The sequence below is a fragment of the Carassius auratus genome, chromosome 36 (genome assembly GCF_003368295.1).
Source record: "Carassius auratus strain Wakin chromosome 36, ASM336829v1, whole genome shotgun sequence".
In the NCBI taxonomy this organism is placed as follows: Eukaryota; Metazoa; Chordata; class Actinopteri; order Cypriniformes; family Cyprinidae; genus Carassius; species Carassius auratus.
The window spans coordinates 8,497,450-8,518,960 of record NC_039278.1 but is presented as its reverse complement, the minus strand read 5'-3'; the positions used below and the strand labels follow the sequence as shown (position 1 = coordinate 8,518,960).

General features: G+C 37.7%; 2 protein-coding genes and 1 pseudogene across 6 annotated transcripts; all 3 read right to left on the bottom strand.

Moving 5' to 3' along the window:
• Positions 1-2,305: 2,305 nt before the first annotated feature.
• LOC113055634 (amyloid-beta A4 precursor protein-binding family A member 1-like) lies at positions 2,306-5,955 on the bottom strand (annotated as a pseudogene).
• A 1,045-nt stretch (positions 5,956-7,000) lies between these two features.
• Positions 7,001-9,834, bottom strand: pex11g (peroxisomal biogenesis factor 11 gamma). 2 transcript variants are annotated; one of them, XM_026221130.1, is made up of 5 exons: positions 9,562-9,834; positions 8,823-9,008; positions 8,575-8,753; positions 7,482-7,553; positions 7,001-7,407 (listed from the first exon to the last, which is right to left on the bottom strand). In XM_026221130.1, exons 1-5 carry the CDS (start codon positions 9,724-9,726, stop codon positions 7,164-7,166), a joined length of 846 nt encoding a protein of 281 aa, XP_026076915.1. In that variant the 5' UTR covers positions 9,727-9,834; the 3' UTR covers positions 7,001-7,163. The 2 variants fall into 2 exon arrangements, with proteins under 2 accessions (XP_026076915.1, XP_026076916.1); XM_026221131.1 differs by having other exon boundaries at positions 7,001-7,389; positions 9,562-9,831.
• Positions 9,835-10,254: 420 nt separating this feature from the next.
• Positions 10,255-21,353, bottom strand: LOC113055123 (FYN-binding protein 1-like). Of its 4 annotated transcripts, none has more exons than XM_026221125.1 (16): positions 20,539-21,353; positions 16,903-17,470; positions 16,734-16,788; positions 16,290-16,372; positions 15,917-15,975; positions 15,743-15,777; positions 14,454-14,565; positions 14,211-14,370; positions 12,334-12,487; positions 12,226-12,239; positions 12,081-12,135; positions 11,159-11,222; positions 10,871-11,033; positions 10,718-10,751; positions 10,583-10,620; positions 10,255-10,388 (listed from the first exon to the last, which is right to left on the bottom strand). In XM_026221125.1, the coding sequence occupies exons 1-16, from the start codon at positions 20,539-20,541 to the stop codon at positions 10,363-10,365; spliced, it is 1,623 nt and encodes a 540-aa protein (XP_026076910.1). In that variant the 5' UTR covers positions 20,542-21,353; the 3' UTR covers positions 10,255-10,362. The 4 variants fall into 4 exon arrangements, with proteins under 4 accessions (XP_026076910.1, XP_026076909.1, XP_026076911.1 ...); XM_026221124.1 differs by having other exon boundaries at positions 12,226-12,242; positions 20,539-21,345; XM_026221126.1 differs by having other exon boundaries at positions 12,226-12,242; positions 16,296-16,372; positions 20,539-21,345.
• Between the last annotated feature and the right edge of the window lie 158 nt (positions 21,354-21,511).

Genomic DNA, 21,511 nt, shown 5'->3' with positions numbered 1-21,511 from the left:
GTCCAACTTGGTGAAGACAGTGGCACCACGGAGATGTTCCAGGGCAGCTGGGACGAGGGGAAGTGGATATCGGAATTTGACGGTTATGTTGTTAAGAGCCCGATAATCAATACAGGGGCGTAAGCCTCCATCCTTCTTTTCGACGAAGAAGAAACTCGAAGCAGCAGGGGAAGTAGATGGACGAATGTAACCCTGGGCCAGCGGCTCCTTGATGTACTCCTCCATGGCCTTCTCCTCCGGAATGGAAAGGGGGTAGATCCTTCCTTTAGGCACTGGTTCACCCGGCAGCAGATCGATGGCACAGTCCCACGGCCGGTGTGGAGGCAGCTTGGAACCCCGACATCACTGAAGGGTTTCATTTGGTACTTCGAAGGGAGAATGGCACTCACCATGGGACGAGGAGGACGGACAGGGCATAAAGAGATGATATGCCCCGGGGATGCACAGAAGAGGCATAGATTCTGGGCCAGCGGTCTTTGTCTTTCAGCCGTAGTGAGTCGATAGGAGTCGACTAGCATCAGTTCTTTGGCTGATTCTGGGGAGCTGATGGCCTCTGGTCGGCAGAGTGGCGAGGTGGAATTGGCCTGGCCCTGATGCTCTTCTAAGCACGACTGCATACAGGTGACGAAGCGGATGGAAAGTTGGATGAACCGTTCAAGCCCGATGGTATCCTCGTATGCAGCGAGATGCAACTGCACTCAAGGTTCCAATCCCTGACGGTAGGTAGACAGCAAGGCCTGTTCGTTCCATCCACTGGTGGCCGCTAGAGTCCTGAACTAAAGAGCATATTCATTGACAGACATTTTTCCCTGTTTCAGGTTATACAGCTTCTCACCAATTGACGAGTCCCAACCTGGTCTGCCAAAAACTTCTCGGAAATGGTCGATGAAGCTGGCATAAGACTGGATAACTGGGTTATTCTGAGTCCAAATTGAATCTGCCCACAGAAGTGCTTTACCTTGCAGTTGAGAAATTACGAATTCTACCTCGGATCTTTCGGTTGGGTATAAGTGCGGTTGCATCTGCAGGACAAGCGAGCATTGAAGAAGAAAACCGCTGCACTCCTCCACCGAACCAGAGTAGGGCGCCGGCCTGGCCATGGGAATGGCGTGCATGGCAGGTGAGGAAGTGCTGGCGTCATTGGCGGAAGTGCTCGCTGGAGTCTGGGTTGGGGGTAGTGTTGAGTGTCCTACGTAGTGCATCGGCCAGGTCTTGGAAGGGGTCCGTGAGGCTCATGCTTGTGCTGGGAACTTCTGGAGATCGCTGGAGAGAGGTAAGTAGAGATAGAGTTAGTCCTTAGAGTTAGCATACAAGTAAGACCTTGTTGCGAATGAGACCGGATGCTGACTGGGTAAGTGTGTAGAGTATTTGAAGTGCAGAGGTGATTGGATGATGATGAGGGTCAGGTGGAAGTGCTCAGTACTCAGGTGAGGGCGTGCATTGTGAATGAGTGGAGGTGGAACCTGGCGTGTTTGTAACACCCTTATGGTTATTCCTTATAAACCTATAAAACTAAATTTCCAATGAAAACATGTAATGACCTATACAGAGCCCTGAAATTCGCTTAATGCACCATTTATTAAAATACAGAAAATAGATCAATCAAAACGCAATTTAAATTATAATATTAAGCCAGGGTTAAGCGCATTTACAAATAGTATTAAGAACGTTAAGAGATCGAAATTAAGCAAAAAATGAATATAAACCAATATAAAATATAACCAATAATAATAGTCTAATAATAATAATAATATACAAATATCATGGGGGAAAGACGATCAGTTAATGCACTTACAAGACTGTAGGATGGATACAATTTATTTTCTTGTAGGCCTATTTTATGTAATAAATAATTTAATTTCTTAATTCAAAATATAATATTAATTAATAATTCTCAGATAATCTGGGGTTGCTATGTTGCAGGTTTGTTTACATATTAATCTCGTGTTCATGAGAATTGCATGTTAGCTCAACATGGCATCTTGAATAAGGATGACGTTACCTCGACAAAATAATTTCGTGGCCATGACTTAATATCAGTTCCCACAAATTAATATCTCGTGAGTCGCGGCCATGACGTATTATAACGTAGCTATGACAAAACTAAGTGAACCGACCATGTCGTCTACTGGGCACCGTAGTGTTTAGCTGATATAAAATTATAGAATAAAGTATAATTGTTTACTACCTCTTATCTTAATTAAACACAAGACAAAGAAAACATTTATGTACCATCTTTAATAAACATCCAATACAGCAGTTATTAAAATATACCTTTCCCTAAAGCTAAAAACAAACCCAGGCAAATGTTAATACACTGTTCAGTTTTAATGCATCTGCTAAAAGGCAGAGTTTAAGTAAAACCATTTTTCTACACTTTAATCAAGTGTTCAGTGGCAAATTTGCATGTGACCGAGGGGACCTGAGACGACCCGCCTCCTAAAGGAACACAGGCTGATCTAGGCCAGTCAGTGGACGGTACGTTGAAGTCGGCATAGTCTTCAGATGAATCTGCTACAAATCAGATAAAAATGATTATTACTACTTTAAAGTCGGCACTATCTATATTCTATATAACACTTGTTCCAGCTCTTACTGAGAGAATGTAATGGTAACATCATAACTGGGTCTTTTGGGTGAAAATGACATGACTTTTCTCCAGTGATGAATCATTTAGACACCTTAAACCCACCTCTGGAGGAGGCTCACACTCTTCTGTCTCCATTTTTAAGTGATAGTGTTGACGTATGAATGATCAGATCTAATTTCAAATGGTTTTCAATATAGTATAAAGCTGGAGATTTGTTTAAAGTGTAATACACTCCTCTTACCTCTCCTACAGCATTGGACAGGATGTCAATGATCTTCTCGTGAGGTGTAGCTACGACACTCTGTCCATTGATCTCAATGATGCGATGACCGACTCGAATGCCGCCCCCCTCAGCTATTCCACCCCGCATTAAACTGCAAATCTATTGCAGAAATCACATTGACTGAATGTCAGACACTCAGTATGGTTTTATAACATAGTGGCAAAAAACAGTTGCTTACAACCCCGTCTTCCAAGCTGAAGCCCAGCTGATATTTGGCGTCTGGACGTTTAATGATCGCACTGGTGACCGGTGGACAGTGAATGATGCTGAGCTTTATTATCGACAGGTTCTTTAAATCCTCACATCGTTTGAAAAAAACACGTGGGAGATCATCCCGCACTTCTTCGGTGGTGCTGCAGAGCTAGCCGGCGATTCGGCTGATTTACGATCAGCTGGCTTCCTGCGGGCCATCAAAACGACGATGTTCCCAATGTCTGCGATGTATGAAATCATCTGCAGAGCGTGGTCCATCATGGCCTCCTGGAAGCATGAGAGAAATCAGCCGCACATCGAAGACGGCCACTCACAGAACAGAAGTAGTTTTTGTCTTACCTGTGTGTCAGCACTCAGCACTTTGATTCTCTGTGTAGAAATGAACAGATCGACCTCGGTCATAGGCTGAGACTCTCCTTCAGGTGCCTGGATACACACGCAAATATATGTTAAAACGGTCAAACTAGATTTTTTTAATTCCTAGAGAAAGTACTAGTAGTGGTTTTCAATGTAAAACTCGTCACTATAATGAGTGTTGTGGCAGATCCAAGCCAAGCTAAACTCTCAAGTTTAAAGTTAAATAAAAAATTATCTAGAAGAATGACTGAGAATTTCTGTGCCGAAAATCTTACTTCCGGGTTGGTACAAGTTTTGGCTTTTTGTTTTTGATTGTGGATCTAATGACGTAGACGAGAGCGGAACTCCTTATATGAGCATTTATCCCGGAAAAGTACTCCCGCGCACACGTTGACCAGAGGAAAGCGAGACTGCACACATCAACGCGCTGCATAAGATTTGTTGGAGAATGCCTCCAAATAAGTGTGTTTTGGATGTGAGGGAAAGTTTACCGTGTTTAGCTTCCCCAGCGTTACATGAGCAGTGGATGCAGTTTGTTTTTCCGGGGCAGCAACGGAGTGTATCAAGTGTGTTTGTGTGTTCTGGTCATTTGAGGGACGAATGTTTTATAAACAAGGCTCAAGTCGACGCTGGATTTGCACATCGTTTGCTATTAAAACATGGAGCGATCCCAGTGATAAAAGACCCCATTCATGTAAGTACACTTGCATCAGATCTCTGTCTTTTGTTAGAAATCAGCACATAAGTGAATATATGTTAATGGAAACAACACGAAACATCAGTATTATAGCTCCGCCAAAGGCACGCTGTATTTTTCTTGTATAAATATGATAAAACGAAAGACTTTTTGGATATATTAAGGATGGAGTATTACTCTATAGGTACTCAAGATTAACATGAGATTAGGTGAAACTGTGTATGTTATGTACCCTTTAAAAAAAATGTTGTGTTTGGAAGCTTAACCAAAGGCTTATGGGTTTGGAACATGAGGGACAGTACATTCTACTGTAACACTGTTAAATTACAGTTCATTTCAAATTCATAACAGATATACTGCACATATAATCCTTATTGTTGAGTCTTGTGCTTTTTTTTGTTAAATTAGCTTTTTTATAAAGAAATAATGTTCTTCCACCTTGATGCGATCCACAGCTTCCTGTGCCAGGGCCATCCGGGCGTTGGTGGAGGGATTTTTCTCAGACTGTTATTGAGTAGATCCAAGATGTTTAGCTCCAAAGATCACCCCATCCAGGAGGTCTTCAGGATCACATGGTCCAGGCACTCAGAACAACAACAAATGACATTATTATCTACATCACGAGAGCTGCACTGAACTTCATACTGCTCTTATAAGCCGGCCGTGTCTCAGCCTCCTGTTAAAAGACAAAAGAAAATGAGTGACATCCCATAAACAACTTAACTCTTTGGATCCATTGCTGTGTTCCACTCTAGGCAGAAAGTCGTAATTCCCAACTTTCTATGATAACGTGATACATCTGATCTGATTACAGGTGCAGAAACCTGTAGGGATGCCTAAATGAGCAATAGTTGCTCATTTAAAGCAATTAGTCGACTAATCACACGTTTATATTAATAAACAATATAATTCATGATAATGAGCCTTTAATTGCCTATAGCCTATCAGCGATCAAGCGCACACATAAAACTTGTCACAGCACACCGCAGAAGTGATGATTATGAATACATCAGAGAAACAAACTGCAAGAACACTAGTTTATTGATGAATTATTATGATGCAGTGTTTTTCTGCAGTGATAAAGCCACTTTTCATAATCTGTATGTCGTGGACATCGCCACTTTCTGTGGATATAATTTAGTTTTTTCCCTGCAACTAAACCTCTTCTCATCGACTATTAGGGGAAACCCTAGAAACCTGTTCCATGGAATAAAAAATAAATACGAATGAAAAAAAACAGTAATTCGCCCTTTTTATCTCACAATCCTGGCTTTATTTCAAGTTTAAATGTTAAATATTGAGATAACATATCGTCTATATTTGTCTCAGAAAAAAGATAAAAAAAGATTTATTGGAAAAATTCAGTCGGAATTGTGTGCAATAAACACGCAATTCTGAGAAATCATTTCTGTGAATAACGAGATGTAAAATAAAATAAAAAGTGAGATCTAAAGACAAAACTGCAAGAAAGCCAGATTGTGAGATAAATCGCCATTATCTATAATGTTTTATTCCGCAGCAGAAATGGGCTTACACAATAAACATCTGTGTACAATGCTTTAAATGAGCTTTCCTGTCCAGAAATTGACTAATAGAACCGAATTCTCCAAATCTGCATTTTATTGGAACACAGTCTACTGTAACTAATTCAAAAGGACTAAACTCTCACCAGATCAGTGTTTGGGGAGGCGGACTGAACCGCGCACAGGGCTTTAGATGCCGTGTGCACTGCTCCTCCTCTGTGATTCCTGAGACCAGCAGCTCATCCTGGAGGTGTCTGTGCCAGGCGTCCTCGCTGTGAGACACGGAGATCATCTCTGCTCATCCTGCTGTTGAAAAACACTAATTTCAGGCTTGTTCTCACACATTTCTTGAGTCGAAAGCTCTTCGCTGGAGTCCTGAGCTCCGTAATCGCTTACAGCAGACACCGTGTCTTCATTCAGCTCTGTGTTTAGGGATCCGGAAGCCTCTACATCTCCCACCGAACAGTTTTCAAGTCCTACAGCTGAACGGGGCTCGCTGGAAGAGCCGGACCTCCAGTTCAGCAGTGGGGGCTCGACCGGGTTACAGGGATCTAGATCCTCAGGGCTCTGCCAGTTTTCACTGAGTAAATAACAGATTATCAAAGTGTAAGATGAAATCAACTAGTGATTCAGGAAAATATACACATACTGTACCAGTAAAATGTTTGGAAAGTATGGAAAATACACATGTATGTATGTAGTATGAAAATCGGAGAACTATGATAATAATGTTGTATACTAATAAGGTATTCATTGCTTAGACACTGAAATATGGTACAATGACAGTATTTTTGGTCAGGTACAATGACAGATTTGTGTTTGTTTGACGCATGTCAAACTGTTAAAGACGCATGTCGTGTTTCAGTGAGACAGTCCAAGAAATGAACGGAATTCATTTGTGTACAGGACGGATAACTTTGCTCTGTTATCATGCAACTCCGCAGAACTTCTCAACGTAGTTCAGAACGTCTCTAGACCGCGCATGCGCACCAGGACAAGACAGAACTAATCCATCGTGTCTTCCAACCAGCTGCACAGAAATTCTATCTAAATTATATATATATATATATATATATATATATATATATATATATATATATATATATATATATATATATATATATATATATAAATTATTTATATAACTCAAAAATATACATCTGAAATTAAAGGCTTCTCCACATTTCAACGAGTCATTGACATTTTTTATTTCACAATTATGCATGAAACATTTTCACATTATTAGTTTACAAATAGTACATTTTCTTGAATACATTTATCCATATACAATTAAATATATATATATATATATATATATATATATATATATATATATATTCATTATTCACCAGTGTGGAATTTGACAAAATTCCTAAATACAGATTTCTCAGTTAGCCTGTATAAATTGCACATTATTAAACAAAATAATTATTACAGGACGTTTAATTATTACAAATAGCAACAGATTTTGAATCAAAGATTTGTAAGAGTAATGATGCTTCAGGAACACGCTCCTTGATCACCGGAGCTCATCTGTAGAAGGCCTATCAGTGAGGAGGTCGTTCCCATCAGTCCCACCAGCCATGGAGGAAACCGTCCAGCCCACAGAAACCCAGGAGGCATCCAGTGAACAGCATTGCTGAGATCTGCCAGACTGCTCAGGATACTGAACACTTCCCCTCGGATCTGCCTCCGGAGCACAGCTGTCTGAGAACACACTTCCTCCCTGACACAATGAGCCATTCTGTGATCGGGCAGTGAATATGGAAACATTAACATTTAGACCTAAGTGTCGTGCGTTTAGAAATGAACACCCACCTGCTCTCAGCTGAAGCTGATCTTTGACACGTCTGCGCTTTTCTCTTCAGAATCTGGATGGACCTAATGGATCTAAAAAAAAAAGAAGAGTTTTGCTGTTTACCAAAGACAAACACATATTGTACAGAACGGGTACTTTTTGAGTTTTATGAATACTGTTAATTTGCATTTTAGCATAACTGAGATACTATTGTTTTATCTATCTATCTATCTATCTATATATATACACACAGTATATTTGACCCAGGACAAGAAAACCAGTCTTAAGTGTCAATTTTTCAAAATATAAATTTATACTTCATCTGAATGAATCAGCTCTCCATTGATGAATGGTTTATTAGGATTGGACAATATTTGTCCAAAATACAACTATTTGAAAATCTGGAATCTGAGGGTGCAAAAAAAAAAATCGTCTTTAAAGTTGTCCAAATTCATTTTTAGCAATGCATATTACTAATCAAATATTAAGTTTTGATATATTTACTTTAGGAAATGTACAAAATATCTTCATGGAACATGATCTTTACTTAATAGCCTAATGATTTTTGGCATAAAAGAAAATATATATCAATAACTTTGACCCAAGCAATGTATTTTTGGCGATTGCTAAAAATATACCCCAGCAACCCTTGTGATCCAGGGTCACACACACACACACACACAGACAGATATATATATATATATATATATATATATATATATATATATATATATATATATATATATATATATATATATATATATATATATAATTTTATTTCAGTTAATGTTTATTGTAGGTGACAACATTTTTTTTTAATGGTTTTAGTTTTAATTAACTATAATAACCCTGGGATAAACTACTTATAAAACAACAGCTTTTTGCCTTCTATACAGGAGGCATGATTAGGAGCAGAGTTAGTAGTTCTATAACAATTCCTTTAAGTTCATTAGTGGATTTTATTTAATAACTGTTCTTTGTTTTACATTTTTAGCCTAAAACTTTCCAGGTTTTAAAACATAAAAAAAGTCTAAATTGTCTTTGAGTGTTCAGACATCTGGTCCCACTGCACAGTATGTGGTGAATGAAGCCCAGTCCACTCTCTGCCTTTACCTGAGTATGCTGAGGATAAGCGATATACCCCAGAGGCCTGTGCTCAGCACCCACCACTTGTCAGATTTGGTTCGGATGAGCTCTGCATCTGCCGCCCAGGCGATGTGCTCGCAGGGGTAATACAACTGATCTGCTACATTATTCAGAATTGACATCCAGCGCACCAAAGCATCCTCCTCCTAAGAAAAAATACCCCCATTAATTCTGACTCTCCTTCAAAACTCCAATTTTCCATCGTGTGTCCTCACCGAGGCTCCTAGCCCATAGCTGGTGGAGTACGCCAGCATGGACAGGTCGTCAAAGAGCCTGAGAGTGGTTCTGCAGTCACTCAACTGAGCGGAGAACAGCAGGAGCCTCTTCCCCAGAGACGACTGAGAGCTCTTTCCAGCTAGAAGTCCACCGACCAGCTGAGAGCCATAGCAGAGCGTCCTTATCTAAACAACAATGATTACATTGTGCTGGAATCACATACAGTATGATGTCACTAAACAGCTTGTGTGCATAATAGGGAATATGCAATGTGCCTGATTAATTCCTCACATGTACTACATTTCTAACAAGATTTAAGAGTAGCAGAGCACTTTTCATTTGTCCAACATGATTTTCTAATCAGATTTAACGTCATTTCAGCTAAAATGTCTCATTCTTCACAATCTCTTTAACGTATAATGTTGATAATAACAAATATTTTACTTTATAGTTTTTATTTTATAGTTATCACTTTTAAATGCGGTAATGACTATTATTTAAGTAAATAAAAAGTGTGCAATTTATGTTTCCATGTTGTCTACTGTATGCACATGCAACACTCATAATTACATTTTGAAACGTCTCACTATTAGCTACGATTTCTTAAACATATTTTATTTTATATTTATTATTATTTAATACAATACCGACCATTTACACAAATCAAAAAGTTAAAGTGCAATGTACACTATCATAAGTGTTGTCTATTAAATACTGTACGTGTAAATACGAACTTACCACTTTATCTCTTCCTCTGTATGACTCTAACACATTTATGAAGGACTCGACTGAATTCTGCATGATTTGCCTAATTCTTATCTGCAGACACTCAATCCTGCGAAGTGGAGGCTGTTTCTCGTTTGCATTAATAACTTTGCAGAAAGTCAGACATATTAAACACATAAAAGGCGAGTTTTGTTTGTCAAATTCATCTTTTTGACAAGCAGTCTTGCGTTAGGTTAGTGGACTTCGTACAGGAAGTTATTCAGGTTCACGTCAGACCAAAGCAGTCGAGAGCCGAGCTTACTCAGTGGTGACGTAATTAGCCATTGTGACGTCATCAAGCGTCTACCTGCAGCAGCCAATCACAGTTGAGTGTGCTGGCTGGTGTAGGCAGTGGCATTGCATTTGAAGTGTTTGTAAAGACACAGAAAAAACACTAGCAGCAGGGTAAATGGTTAAAAGTAAATAGTGAACCACAGAGAGCGGAAAACAAAGGAATATAAAACTTTTTTTTCTTTTTATTTGAAAAGAGATCGTCATATATATCACACAAGAGACACATATGAAAGTAAACAAATATAAAAAAAAAATCCCTATGATAGATACAAATGTCAAATTCACAATAATTTGCATAATTATAAGTACCGTACAATAATTATTTCTAAAATATACAAAGCTTTGAGTATTCCGTTTTTTGGTTTTCTTTCATTTCTTTCATTTGTTGTAAGAAAAACTCGGTGTTCAGTCTTTTTTTTTTTTTTACTTTCTCAGGTTAAAACAGTTTTACATGGATGATAGCCATCATCTCCAAGCAGGTCAGCTGTCGTCATTGTCGTATATATCTGTTAGAAAGCAAACAAACAAACAATAAATCAATCAAATTTGTTATTATAATAACAAATAAAAAATCCCTTGTTTGATGGGACAAAACACGATATTTGATTTAAGATTAATATATATATATATATATATATATATATATATATATATATATATATATATATATATATATATATATATGTGTGTGTGTGTGTACCTGAAGCAGTATCAATGTCATCATAAACCTCATTCTCCCTAAAAAAAAAAAAAAAATGATAGCAGAGGATTTGGTAACATTCAAAAACTATTAAGCAAATAAAAATAACTTGTATTACTGTATTTAAATACGTACTCTTGCAAAAGGTAATTAACAGGTACATATCCATCTGTGCAATGAGAAAGAGCATACAATTATTAATAATGATAAATCTTCATTAAGATCATTTAAGAAAAAGGCAAAGCCTCGGTAGCGTATGATTTCCAGCAGGTGGCGTGTGTGACTCACATTTGCCCAGTTTATTACAGCACAGCACATGCTTCTTGCTGGTCTCCTGTATAACATCCAGAATCTCTCCACGGACCACATCCAGGTACTTGCTCCCAGCCTTCTTCAGATTGGCATTAGGGTCCACCATCATGGTGTACAGAACTCGGATGGGCCCTTCAAACTGTTAAATATATGTGTTATATGTTTACTACAATTTAGGACAACCGGCAGCTTCTCATGGCAATAATCAACAGTAATCAAAGCTAATCTGTCAAATACAAATGGACAAAAGGAAGACAGATTCACCTTAAACCTTTTTCGAAACTCTTTCTCATCTCTCTCTCGCTGCTTGGACTTTATCGGATCGGGGCTAAACAAAACCATATGGTACAAACGGTCAAATATATGATGTTCACCACAATGCACAGAACATTAAAAAACAAATAAAATTCAGGGTGCGATGTTCATTTTGAAAGAAAAAGACTAGTGTTGGGCAACGATTAATTGCAATTAATCGCATCCAAAATAAAAGTTTTTGTTTGCATAATATATTTTTAAATATAATATATAAATGTAATATATAAACATGATATATTTTTCTTAAATAAATGCATGCATGTGTTTGTATTTATATATACATAATAAATATACACAGCACACTACACATATATTACATAAACAAAAAACTTTTATTTTGGATGCGATTAATCGCGTTTGAAACTTCGTTAAAACAAAGCCCACTTTTTCCTCTGTGGGTAATTATCCATCAACACACAGTTAAATACAATTCGGGCAGTTTGTCATTTGTTCAAAAGGCAAATGAAGCTGAAGAGACACAACTTCAGCAGCTTTTCATATGCGCAATATGAGACAAAAATAGCAAACCGGAGGAAATTTACATAATTGGTGTAATTGTTTGTTTGGGAACATGTGCAGACCTTAAGATGTGGTCACATAAGTGAGATTTAAGCAAATCTGTGAGACCAAATTAAACCCATAACGAAATCTGTGTGCAGAAATTGTTCGCCCAATTGTGTTGATTGCTATTGAAATAATTATTTTGTATGTGAAAATTCCCCAAACAACAGTGATTGTGACCGCACACGATCAGGTTATATATAAACGGACAGAAAATGACTAAAAATGAGATCACATCAAATTTTGGCAAATATTGGTTACAGAGGTCCATTTGTTAAAAAACTGAGATGCGGAGCAAGATGAGAGATACCTGATCTCTGGGGGAGGAGGAGGAAGCTCATCATGGTCCACGTCATCATATACATCTGAGAGAAGTAGAGCAAATTCTTATCAATCCACTGCAGAAACATGAGGAATCACCTCTTGGAAAGCAGAAGTCGGCTACGTTTACTCACCATCACTGTGAAAACTGCTAAAAACAGAAAGAAAACAAACAGAATATGAGCTCAAACTCATCAAAAGATGCCCTCTGTGTTCCCTGGTCATGAGGCGTGAGGTCTCACCTGTCCAGCTGCTCGCTGGAGCCGATGTCATCATATACCTCTGGGTTTACGGGGCGTCCCGCAGAAGGGTTAGAGGAGGGCATGGACTGACCACGGAGCTTCCGCTTCACTTCTTCATAATCCACATCCACACAGGAGTTACTGATGTAGCCCACTGAAACAGCAAACACATGTTTATAACTTTATGAACACTGTTGGTTCCTGTCCTTCTTAAGAAAATGTCAAGCAGAGTTGGTTTAATGCTGCTATAGACTGCTTAGATATAAGTTAACGTGGCAATGCAACAGATCTTACTTGGATAATGATGATTTTATGTGAAATGGATTATTAAAAAGAAGAAAATATAGAGTGAGGACTTGGATTGAGATCAAATGCAAGTAGCAACAGATCGGTTCTTCTGTATTGTGATGTGCATGAGAGAAACAGATGATCGAACAGGACGGGGATTTGGATTGCGAAATCCAAGTTGAATGGATTACCGAAGCAGAAAAAAAGACGCAAAACAGGGACTTGGGTCACGTTGACATCACAACGAATATTTCCTCCATATTTGTGACACGTGCATATTGTGTACACATGTATGGAGAACCGCACATGACATGCAAGAAAAATCAAATAAACTGTGTGCACAATTTACTAATTTGTTCCCTCGATGTACTAAAACGTGCACACGATTACTATTTCAATTAGTAAATCGTGCACACAATTTATAAATCAAGGCAATAAAATAGTAAATCTAGCGCATAATTTATAAATCAAGGGAATAAAATAATAAATCTAGCACACAATTTATAAATCAAGGCAATAAAATAGTAAATCTAGCGCATAATTTATAAATCAAGGGAATAAAATAGTAAATCTAGCACACAATTTATAAATCAAGGCAATAAAATAGTAAATCTAGCGCATAATTTATAAATCAAGGGAATAAAATAGTAAATCTAGCGCACAATTTATAAATCAAGGGAATAAAATAGTAAATCTAGCGCATAATTTATAAATCAAGGGAATAAAATAGTAAATCTAGCGCATAATTTATAAATCAAGGGAATAAAGTAGTAAATATAGCGCATAATTTATAAATCAAGGGAATAAAGTAGTAAATATAGCGCATAATTTATAAATCAAGGGAATAAAATAGTAAATCTAGCACACAATTTATAAATCAAGGGAATAAAATAGTAAATCTAGCACAATATTTTGCCTGATATTTTTCCCTGAATGCCACGTGCGGGATGAGAAAAAAATAACATAACATAAACATAAACTAACAAACAAAAAAAAATAGAACAGGGACTAATTGGATCATAATGAAAAAAGAAAGTGGCAAAAGATCATTTATGCCATATTTTGACATGCCACGGAGTGAAACACATTAATGAACAAGAAAAAATGTGAAAAGATTGAAAGGAAGTAACGACAGATATTTCATGATCTCACTCTTTCTGAAAATGTTATTTTCGCACGTTATGTTATCAAAGCCCTTCAGATTAAAAAAAGATGGTCTTTCTCAATACTGAGATGTGTTTCAAATGTGATACTGTGAGATTTTGTTGTTTCACAAGCATTCCAGAAAACATTAAAAATATTATAAAGAGCTTAAAACTGAAGTTCAGTTCAATTAAATAATAACGGTAAAATTTTTTATAGAATCGTGGACTGTAGAATAGAATAGAATAGAATAGAATAGGGCAAATTGGCAAACAATTGACATTCTGTCCCCCTCACTTCTGAAAGGATGAATACAAGCAGCACACACAAAGCTGACATCACTTCCTGTGCAGAACGTCTTGCCTCGTAGAGGTGGAAACCAGTCAGAATGTCTTTCTGAGGTAATGGGCAGCATGTCACAGTCAGAACGTGAGGATAAGACTTACTGCCGCCCCTCAGGTTTCGTGCCAGCCATTTCCCCTCCGGGTTGTTGCTCACACGGATGATCTCCACGCTCTCTCCCTGTCGCACCGTCAGGTCATTCTTCCCCCCCTGCCAGTCCTCTCTCACACGGGCCATGTGGATCACCTCAATAGGTCCATTCAGCTGTGCACACAAACATGATCATGAGCTTGTTAATATCTGTAGGAAGGACACACTCATGACATCCTTTTGTAGCTTCAACAGACCTTAAATTTTTTTCTATACTCGTTTTCCAACTTCTGCCTTTCCTTCAGTTCTTTCTTGTCCAGCTCTGTCTTCTTAGTCTCTTTCAATACTTTCCTCTCAACTGGAAGAGGCCTGCGACGTACAGAAATACAGATGAAAGGAACCGCAATGACTCTCTCTTCGGTGGAAGCCAGGAGGAGTAATTCTCATGAATGTTCACACCGCTGTTTTTAGAGCCTGACCGTCCACGGTTATTCACCTTTCCTTTTAAAGATATTATCATTTAAGCCATAATTCTGCAGTCTGTGGCTACAACAGATGGATATAATACGAGAGATGTTATACCATTAACTGATATAGTATGAAAAGATTATTTGTTCCAAGATTTCTTGTGCTTAGTTATAATTCAGTTTTGCGTGATCAACTTTAATAATTAAACAGGCTACAGTCTTTTGCTCCTTTACTTTTTAGACTTCTATGCACAGATAGTAAAATTCTGGCTGGTAAAAATAAGCCAGTAATTATTTTTATCTGATGGCCAATAACTATTTTGTCTAAATACCCTAAATCTCAAACATTTGGCATATGCTCATCAAGGCTGCATTAATTTGGTGAAAAGTACAGTAAAAACGGCAATATTGTGAAATATCATCACAATTTAAAATACCTGTTTTTCCTTACTTTCTCTTCTTTTTTAATTTTTGTGCAAAAAGTAAACATTTTTCAGAGTTAAAACGAACAGCATTTTTTTTTTTTTTTACTTTTCTAACATTGTAAATGTCTTTACTGTCACTTCGATCATTTAATGCATCCTTGCTGTATAAAAGTATTAATACATTTAAAAACTAAAAAACACACAAAAACTTGTAAAGTACAGTGAAAATGAAAAATGACACTAAACACACAAAAAAAACTGTTTTAAATGCTACAAAAGAATTTAGCATCACATTATAATGCACAGAATTAATAACCATTCATTTTGATATTTGCTAAGAGCATTCCTTATCACTTTTTTATTAAAGTATAAAGATTAACAGTTGAAGTGTTTTACACACCTGATACTGCTAACCCAAACTTTACTAATATCCTTTATTAACTGATAAAGACTGAATGTATCATGTTTCTATGCACCACATTTCTATATGCAAATGACTTCTGTTATTATAGAGCAAGTGATGCAATGTCAATGTGTTCATGTTTAGGGCATGATAATCATGCAAATGTATGAATGAGCCATTGTTGCAGTTTAGTGTCAGAAATGGACTGGGAAGGGAACTCTCCGTTGTGAAAGAACACCGATACGACTTACATATCTGGGTCTTCGTAGATTTCTTGGTCGCTGTCCTACAACACAATAATAATAAAACCCATTAGAGCACATGCTGAACATATCAGAGGACTGTAACCCCCGCACACCGAGACCCTTGAACTTCTCTTTCACTTTCTGAGAAGCAAACACGCGAAAATAACCCGACAGACTGACCTCCTGCTGAGAAGAGAAATTGTCCGTCCACGGTTCTGCAACGTGAGAAGCGAGGTACGCTGTTTGAGGAGCAAAAAAACAACAACAGAACAAAAAAACATCAGTTGAAACCGATGCTAGATTACATTACACCCGGTCAAAAGTGCACCATATTGACAGGTTGTTGTGAATGGTCACCGGGGTACTGCTTTGTGGTTACTAGGGTTTTTTTAGCTCATGTGGTTGCTAGGTGGTTTCCTACTGGTATAAGTTTAAAAAAAACCTCCCTCAAGTCTCTATGATCTTCAGTTCTGGCTGGGTTGCTCAGTGTAAATGAGATCGGCTGATAACCCACCGGGTGAGAATCATTAGTCCGATTGCAAGGTATATTCACCTTTACCTCTGGGCCTGGGAGGGGTGGGGGGAGGGGGTGGGAGTGGGCTGATGTCATCATAGTCCTCCTGGGGGTCCGAGTTTCTAAAACCATTGAACGGAGAGTCACATCACATACCGACCCAAGCAGACTCACTGACAGCAAACATACGCGAGACTTACAATCACAAACAACACAATGCACGCTATCTGATCCGGTTTCAGAAGAATCTACAAAGAGAGTCAGGAAATGCCACAGTGCGTGCTTTACACCCACATACTTCCAGGACCAAAGACTGCACTGTGAGATGCACGTACGAAGCCATACAACACAGTTATTTCTTTATAAATTAGAGACAGTACAGATATGGAAACAACGACACAGTTGTGTTACAGTTTCCTTCCCCTTCTCTTCCAAACTTTGGCAATCTAGACAACTACTTACAGTCAACCTCGCATTACTCACAATTCTGAGAAGGAGGATGCCTTCTGGCTGGGTTTGAATGGAGGCCGTGCTGGTCCTGCTCAAAATATACCGTAAATACGAAATAAAACATCACATGGATCAATAAATGACGAGCGATGTATTTTTATGACACATCTGCAGTGAAGCACTGAAAGGGTTCGGCTCCTACCTTTAGAACTCTGTAGCTCTATGGTTTTTTTGGGAAGAACCACAGGGGCTTTTTTCCGGAAATGGTCCAGGTTTACAGACGGAGGGCGTTTTGGTTTGGAGGGTCGCGGCCCGACGTTGGGAAGCGGCTTTCTTAGCGGTACTACCTCCGACACGCTCCTCTGGCTCGGCAGCGGTGGCTTAAAAGCTGAAGACACTTTCAGGTCGGCGTGCTGCTGAAGCATCTTGCGCTGAAGAAGTTCTCCCGTCTGCTTGACTTTGCTCGGCACATTGACCTCCGGAGGGGGCATCTTAGGACTCCCCTGGGCTCCCAAACGATGAGAAGGAGGAGGTCTGGGGAACACTCCATGAGGACCCGAAGGAAACATCTCTGGTTCACTTTGAGCGTTGAGAGGAAAGACTGGTCTCGGAGGCACTGCTGAGATCTTGTTTCTGAGCGCTCCATTGGTTAGAGACTCCGGCAGCGCACCAACCGTATGAGGTTTGACGGAGGATCCACCTCCGGAAGTTGGCATTTCAACCGGAACGTGAAATCTGGCCCGGATGGCCTTGACGTTCACATTTTCCTCCTGTAAAGAAATAAACCAAATTCTCATCTGCGCTCTGAAACATCTCAAACCCCCATTTGACTGGTGTGTTTCATCTCAAATGTAAATACCTGTTAACTGGTTAACATTAAGTTGTCTTAACATTTCATGTAATCTTACAGTAAAGTAAATGTATACTGTTACTAGCATTGGAAAAAGAAAGAGCCATCTTATAATTAACAGTAAAAAAAAAAAAAAAGGTAAATTGATATTCTCTGAATCCTCTGCATGACAGATCAGGTTTCTTCTTAGTTTTTGTCATCAGTTATGAACAGTTGTTAAATAAATGTTTATTGCATTATTTTAGTGTCTGGGGTTTTATATTTGAGTGTATGACATTGTGTGCTTTCTGTGTACTGATATTTACTTCAGCTTGTGGAAAAACTACTTGTGATAAAATCTGATTCATCATGTGGCTTTCTCTTTAATATTGTGTTTTTAAGGTGAATGCCAGTATATTATAAATGTAATATATATATATATATATATATATATATATATATATATATATATATATATATATAAATGTAATATATATATATATATATATATATATATATATATATATATATATATATATATATATATATATATATATATATATAGGTAATATGACATATAAACACTATTGAAGTTTATGAAACATGTTTTTAAACGAGATTCTCTAATATTTAAAAAATTATGTTTTACGGTAAGTTCAACACTTGCCGTTTTTTTTTTAGATTTCACTTTTATTGTTTATTTACATTATAGCAATGAGACAGTTTTTACTCTGCATTGTATTAACGTCAATTATTTTCAGATAACCAAAATTAAATTTACACACTCACACACACACATACATACACATATATATATATATATATATATATATATATATATATATATATATATATATATATATATATATATATATATATAACATATGATAGGTAAAAATTGATCGCCTGAATGCACTGTAAGTCTCTTTGGATAAAAGCGTCTGCATACATTTTATTTTGTATTTATTTAATTTTTAATTAAATATATATATATATATATATATATATATATATATATATATATATATATATAAAATGTATGTATATATAGTAGATGAACACAATGCCATTCTGAGTTAATCATTGGCTGTTAGATGTTTTGAATTTGACTGCCATGTTCTGTGGCAGCGCTCTGCTTCTGTCGCAGGAATCTGGGTCGAACAGTACAGATGGCTTCTGACACATAAACACCTGACCTTTTGGGTGCTTTACCAGACGATTAACAAGCATGATATGCAGTCTACAGAGCAGGTGTGGAATTTCTAAAAAAACTATTTCAATATCTGAATTAAGTAACAACTTCAGAGTTACAAAAGACTGTAAAGAATGGATAGATGGACACACAGAAGAACGCTCTCCAGCTTCAAACAGTTAAAGGGATGTCCGAGGCCCAACATATGGATCACAGGAAATGCAAAAAACAGCATTAACAGGAATGCACTGACACATTTCTTAATAAAGTCTTCAACAGCAAATACTTGAATACGTTTTTAAAGTCTTCTACAATTCATCAGCGTTTCTCTGAAGAAAAAAAAGAAATACAAATCCTTCATGAATGCCTTCAGATCTAGTGATTTCAGCAGGAATCTGCATGATCTGTAACTTCTGTATGAGCAATAGCCTAATTTAATGAATCTATAGCCTACATCATTACACTAGTGACTAATAGATTTAATTATTTAATTAGTCAAACACCGGTTTCACTCAAACCATACAGAGGTAAATTGTTGCATCGTTGTTAAAACACCATGTTCAGGCAGAAACGCAGACTGTCTTTGTTAAGTACATTACCGTTGTTTTGCAGTTTAGCTTGTCCTTCTGAACTGCGATGGGCCCTGATGGTTTTCTGCGGTGACTGACAGATGCTATCGACAGAGATTTACTTGAACTGAACCTGAAACCCGCTCAGAGGACTTAACCGTAAAAGAACACATTGTTGTTTGTTCAGAAATAGGTATTGATCAGAAAGTAGAAGTTTTTAGCAGAAGTGCACGCCATGATCACTGTGGTTTCAGCAGAATGGACTTTAATAGACTTCAGACCGCACATTGTCATCAGTATAGTATCTTGTCTCTGATTTGATTACCTTCCTCGGGGCATGGGTGATCATCAGTGATTTAACATGCATCTCTCAGTATTGCATGTGTGGTATTTTAAAACAACAGCTTAAAGACATCTCACATGGCGTGGGAGATAATAAACTGCCGTGAACTGTTCGTGAAGTGAGCAGCAGATTCAGAACAATAGTGAGGCACAGGAAGCGTCTCCAACCACACACCTTTGCACAGCACATCATTCAGCAGAGGTTGCCATGGAGATGACAGCTCAAAGCCAGCCAATCAGATGCATGCTTTGCTAAGAACGCAACCAGCGTCAAAGACAGAAGAAAAAAAAATGAAAGCTTTGTCTCATCTGCTCCAGCCACAATCCAAACAATCATATCATTCACACTTTGAAATCATGCGCTAAAATGTTCCGTCTCACAGAGACTCCTTTGCATTCCTTTGAGGACTTCTGTGAGACGTTTTCAACAACTTTTAACTTTTTTTTATTTATTTATTTATCAATGCGTATTTCAACTCAGCGTTTAGTGTAATGTGCTAAAAATATTCATAGAAAAAAATGAAATAAAAGGAAAAAGGTCCTGAATCAAGACAACGCAGGATTGGCTGCTCTAGGGTTAAATGCGATTTAGGTTTATAAAGCCAAAAAAACAAAACAAATCCCATGATTAGGCTGTTCTCAATAGACTAGCTTCAGATCAGACAGTGTTTTAGGATCTCGGCTGCTGATGCTGATGCTGACCAAAATAGATAGGTACTGGAGTAAAAGCTTGTTAAAACCACTTAATACAGGAGAAGCAAGTGATTATTTCGATTTAGGTCTGACCAAACTTTATATCAGTATCAGTATCAGAATGAACTGATTCTTCAGCAGTCATCAAATAATAATTATAGAGGAGGTCTGAAAATACCTATTCCGCTAAAAAGAGAATGGAGCTGGCCTTACCATATGTTTTATTTCCAAAGCTTGGTGTCATGTGAGTGAAGCAGACTACGGCAGTTTCCTGAAGCGCAGCGCGAGCTCTCGAAGCTGTCACAGCAGGAAGTGCGCGAGAAGCGAATGAAGGAAGGCAAATCCATCGGGCAACTCCGCATTTACATACACAGGCCTATCAGCCGGGCGAGACGCATTAGAATAAACCACGTCTTTGCATGGCTACGTGTTCAGGCGCGAGGACTGTTGTTTTGTCGGAACCTAGAGAGTTTAGTTTATTAGTGGCTTGAGGAATGGTTTGAGTTAATATAAGTTTTGGAAACGTCGCACATGTTGAATACTGGCTCTTTCGCGTCTGAACTGTGATGGAGAGGAAAACTGGGCTTTGTCTCCCTCTGTCGGTCAGATAGGAAAAGGCTTTTTTTCTTCGTGGCTTCTTCTTGTTTCTTGAAAAATCTAGAAAGCAATGCAAACAGCAGTTTATCGGCATCTAAAGAACATTTGTGGAGAACATGAGAAAAGCAAATAAAAAAATAAAAAAAAAGGAAAGTGTCTATGATGTGTTCTCATAATGGCCCGCTGTCCAACTGTATTTGGTTTATTGGATTTTAGATGTTGTGCTCACAATACACACGTTTTTATATCAGCTGAATGGTTTTCTGGAAGATTAATGTCCATTAAGAATGAAGTTCGGTGAGAAAAAATTAAATCTATCATTATTATATTCAAATTCACAGAATTACAGGCAAGAAGGATTTCGTTTATATCCTGAGAAAATGTGGTCAACTGTTAAAAATAAAATAGTAGGGTGGTGGATGCCTTTTAAAATGGATAAATATTTAATTAAATATCCTTAGTGACTTTTTAATATTAAGAAATTAGCCTGTGTAAAGAAGCTTGAACCCTTTTCACATAATAAATAATAATAATTAAAAAATTTTGTTGTTGAGAATTCTAACTTCAAACTAAGAATAATAATATTTGG

Bases quoted from the DNA above. Each gene is read 5' to 3' on its own strand.
- pex11g (XM_026221130.1), bottom strand. From the start codon at position 9,726: ATGTGTTTAATATGTCTGACTTTCTGCAAAGTTATTAATGCAAACGAG. The intron at 8,754-8,822 runs GTGAGGACACAC...ATTTTTTCTTAG, and splicing joins GCTATGGGCTAGGAGCCTCG to GAGGAGGATGCTTTGGTGCG. The intron at 7,554-8,574 runs GTAAAGGCAGAG...TTTTTTTTTTAG, and splicing joins CTTATCCTCAGCATACTCAG to ATCCATTAGGTCCATCCAGA.
- LOC113055123 (XM_026221124.1), bottom strand. The intron at 16,373-16,733 runs GTGAGTAATGCG...CAATGGTTTTAG, and splicing joins GCATCCTCCTTCTCAGAATT to AAACTCGGACCCCCAGGAGG. The intron at 11,223-12,080 runs GTATCTCTCATC...GGTTTTGTTTAG, and splicing joins CCTCCTCCCCCAGAGATCAG to CCCCGATCCGATAAAGTCCA.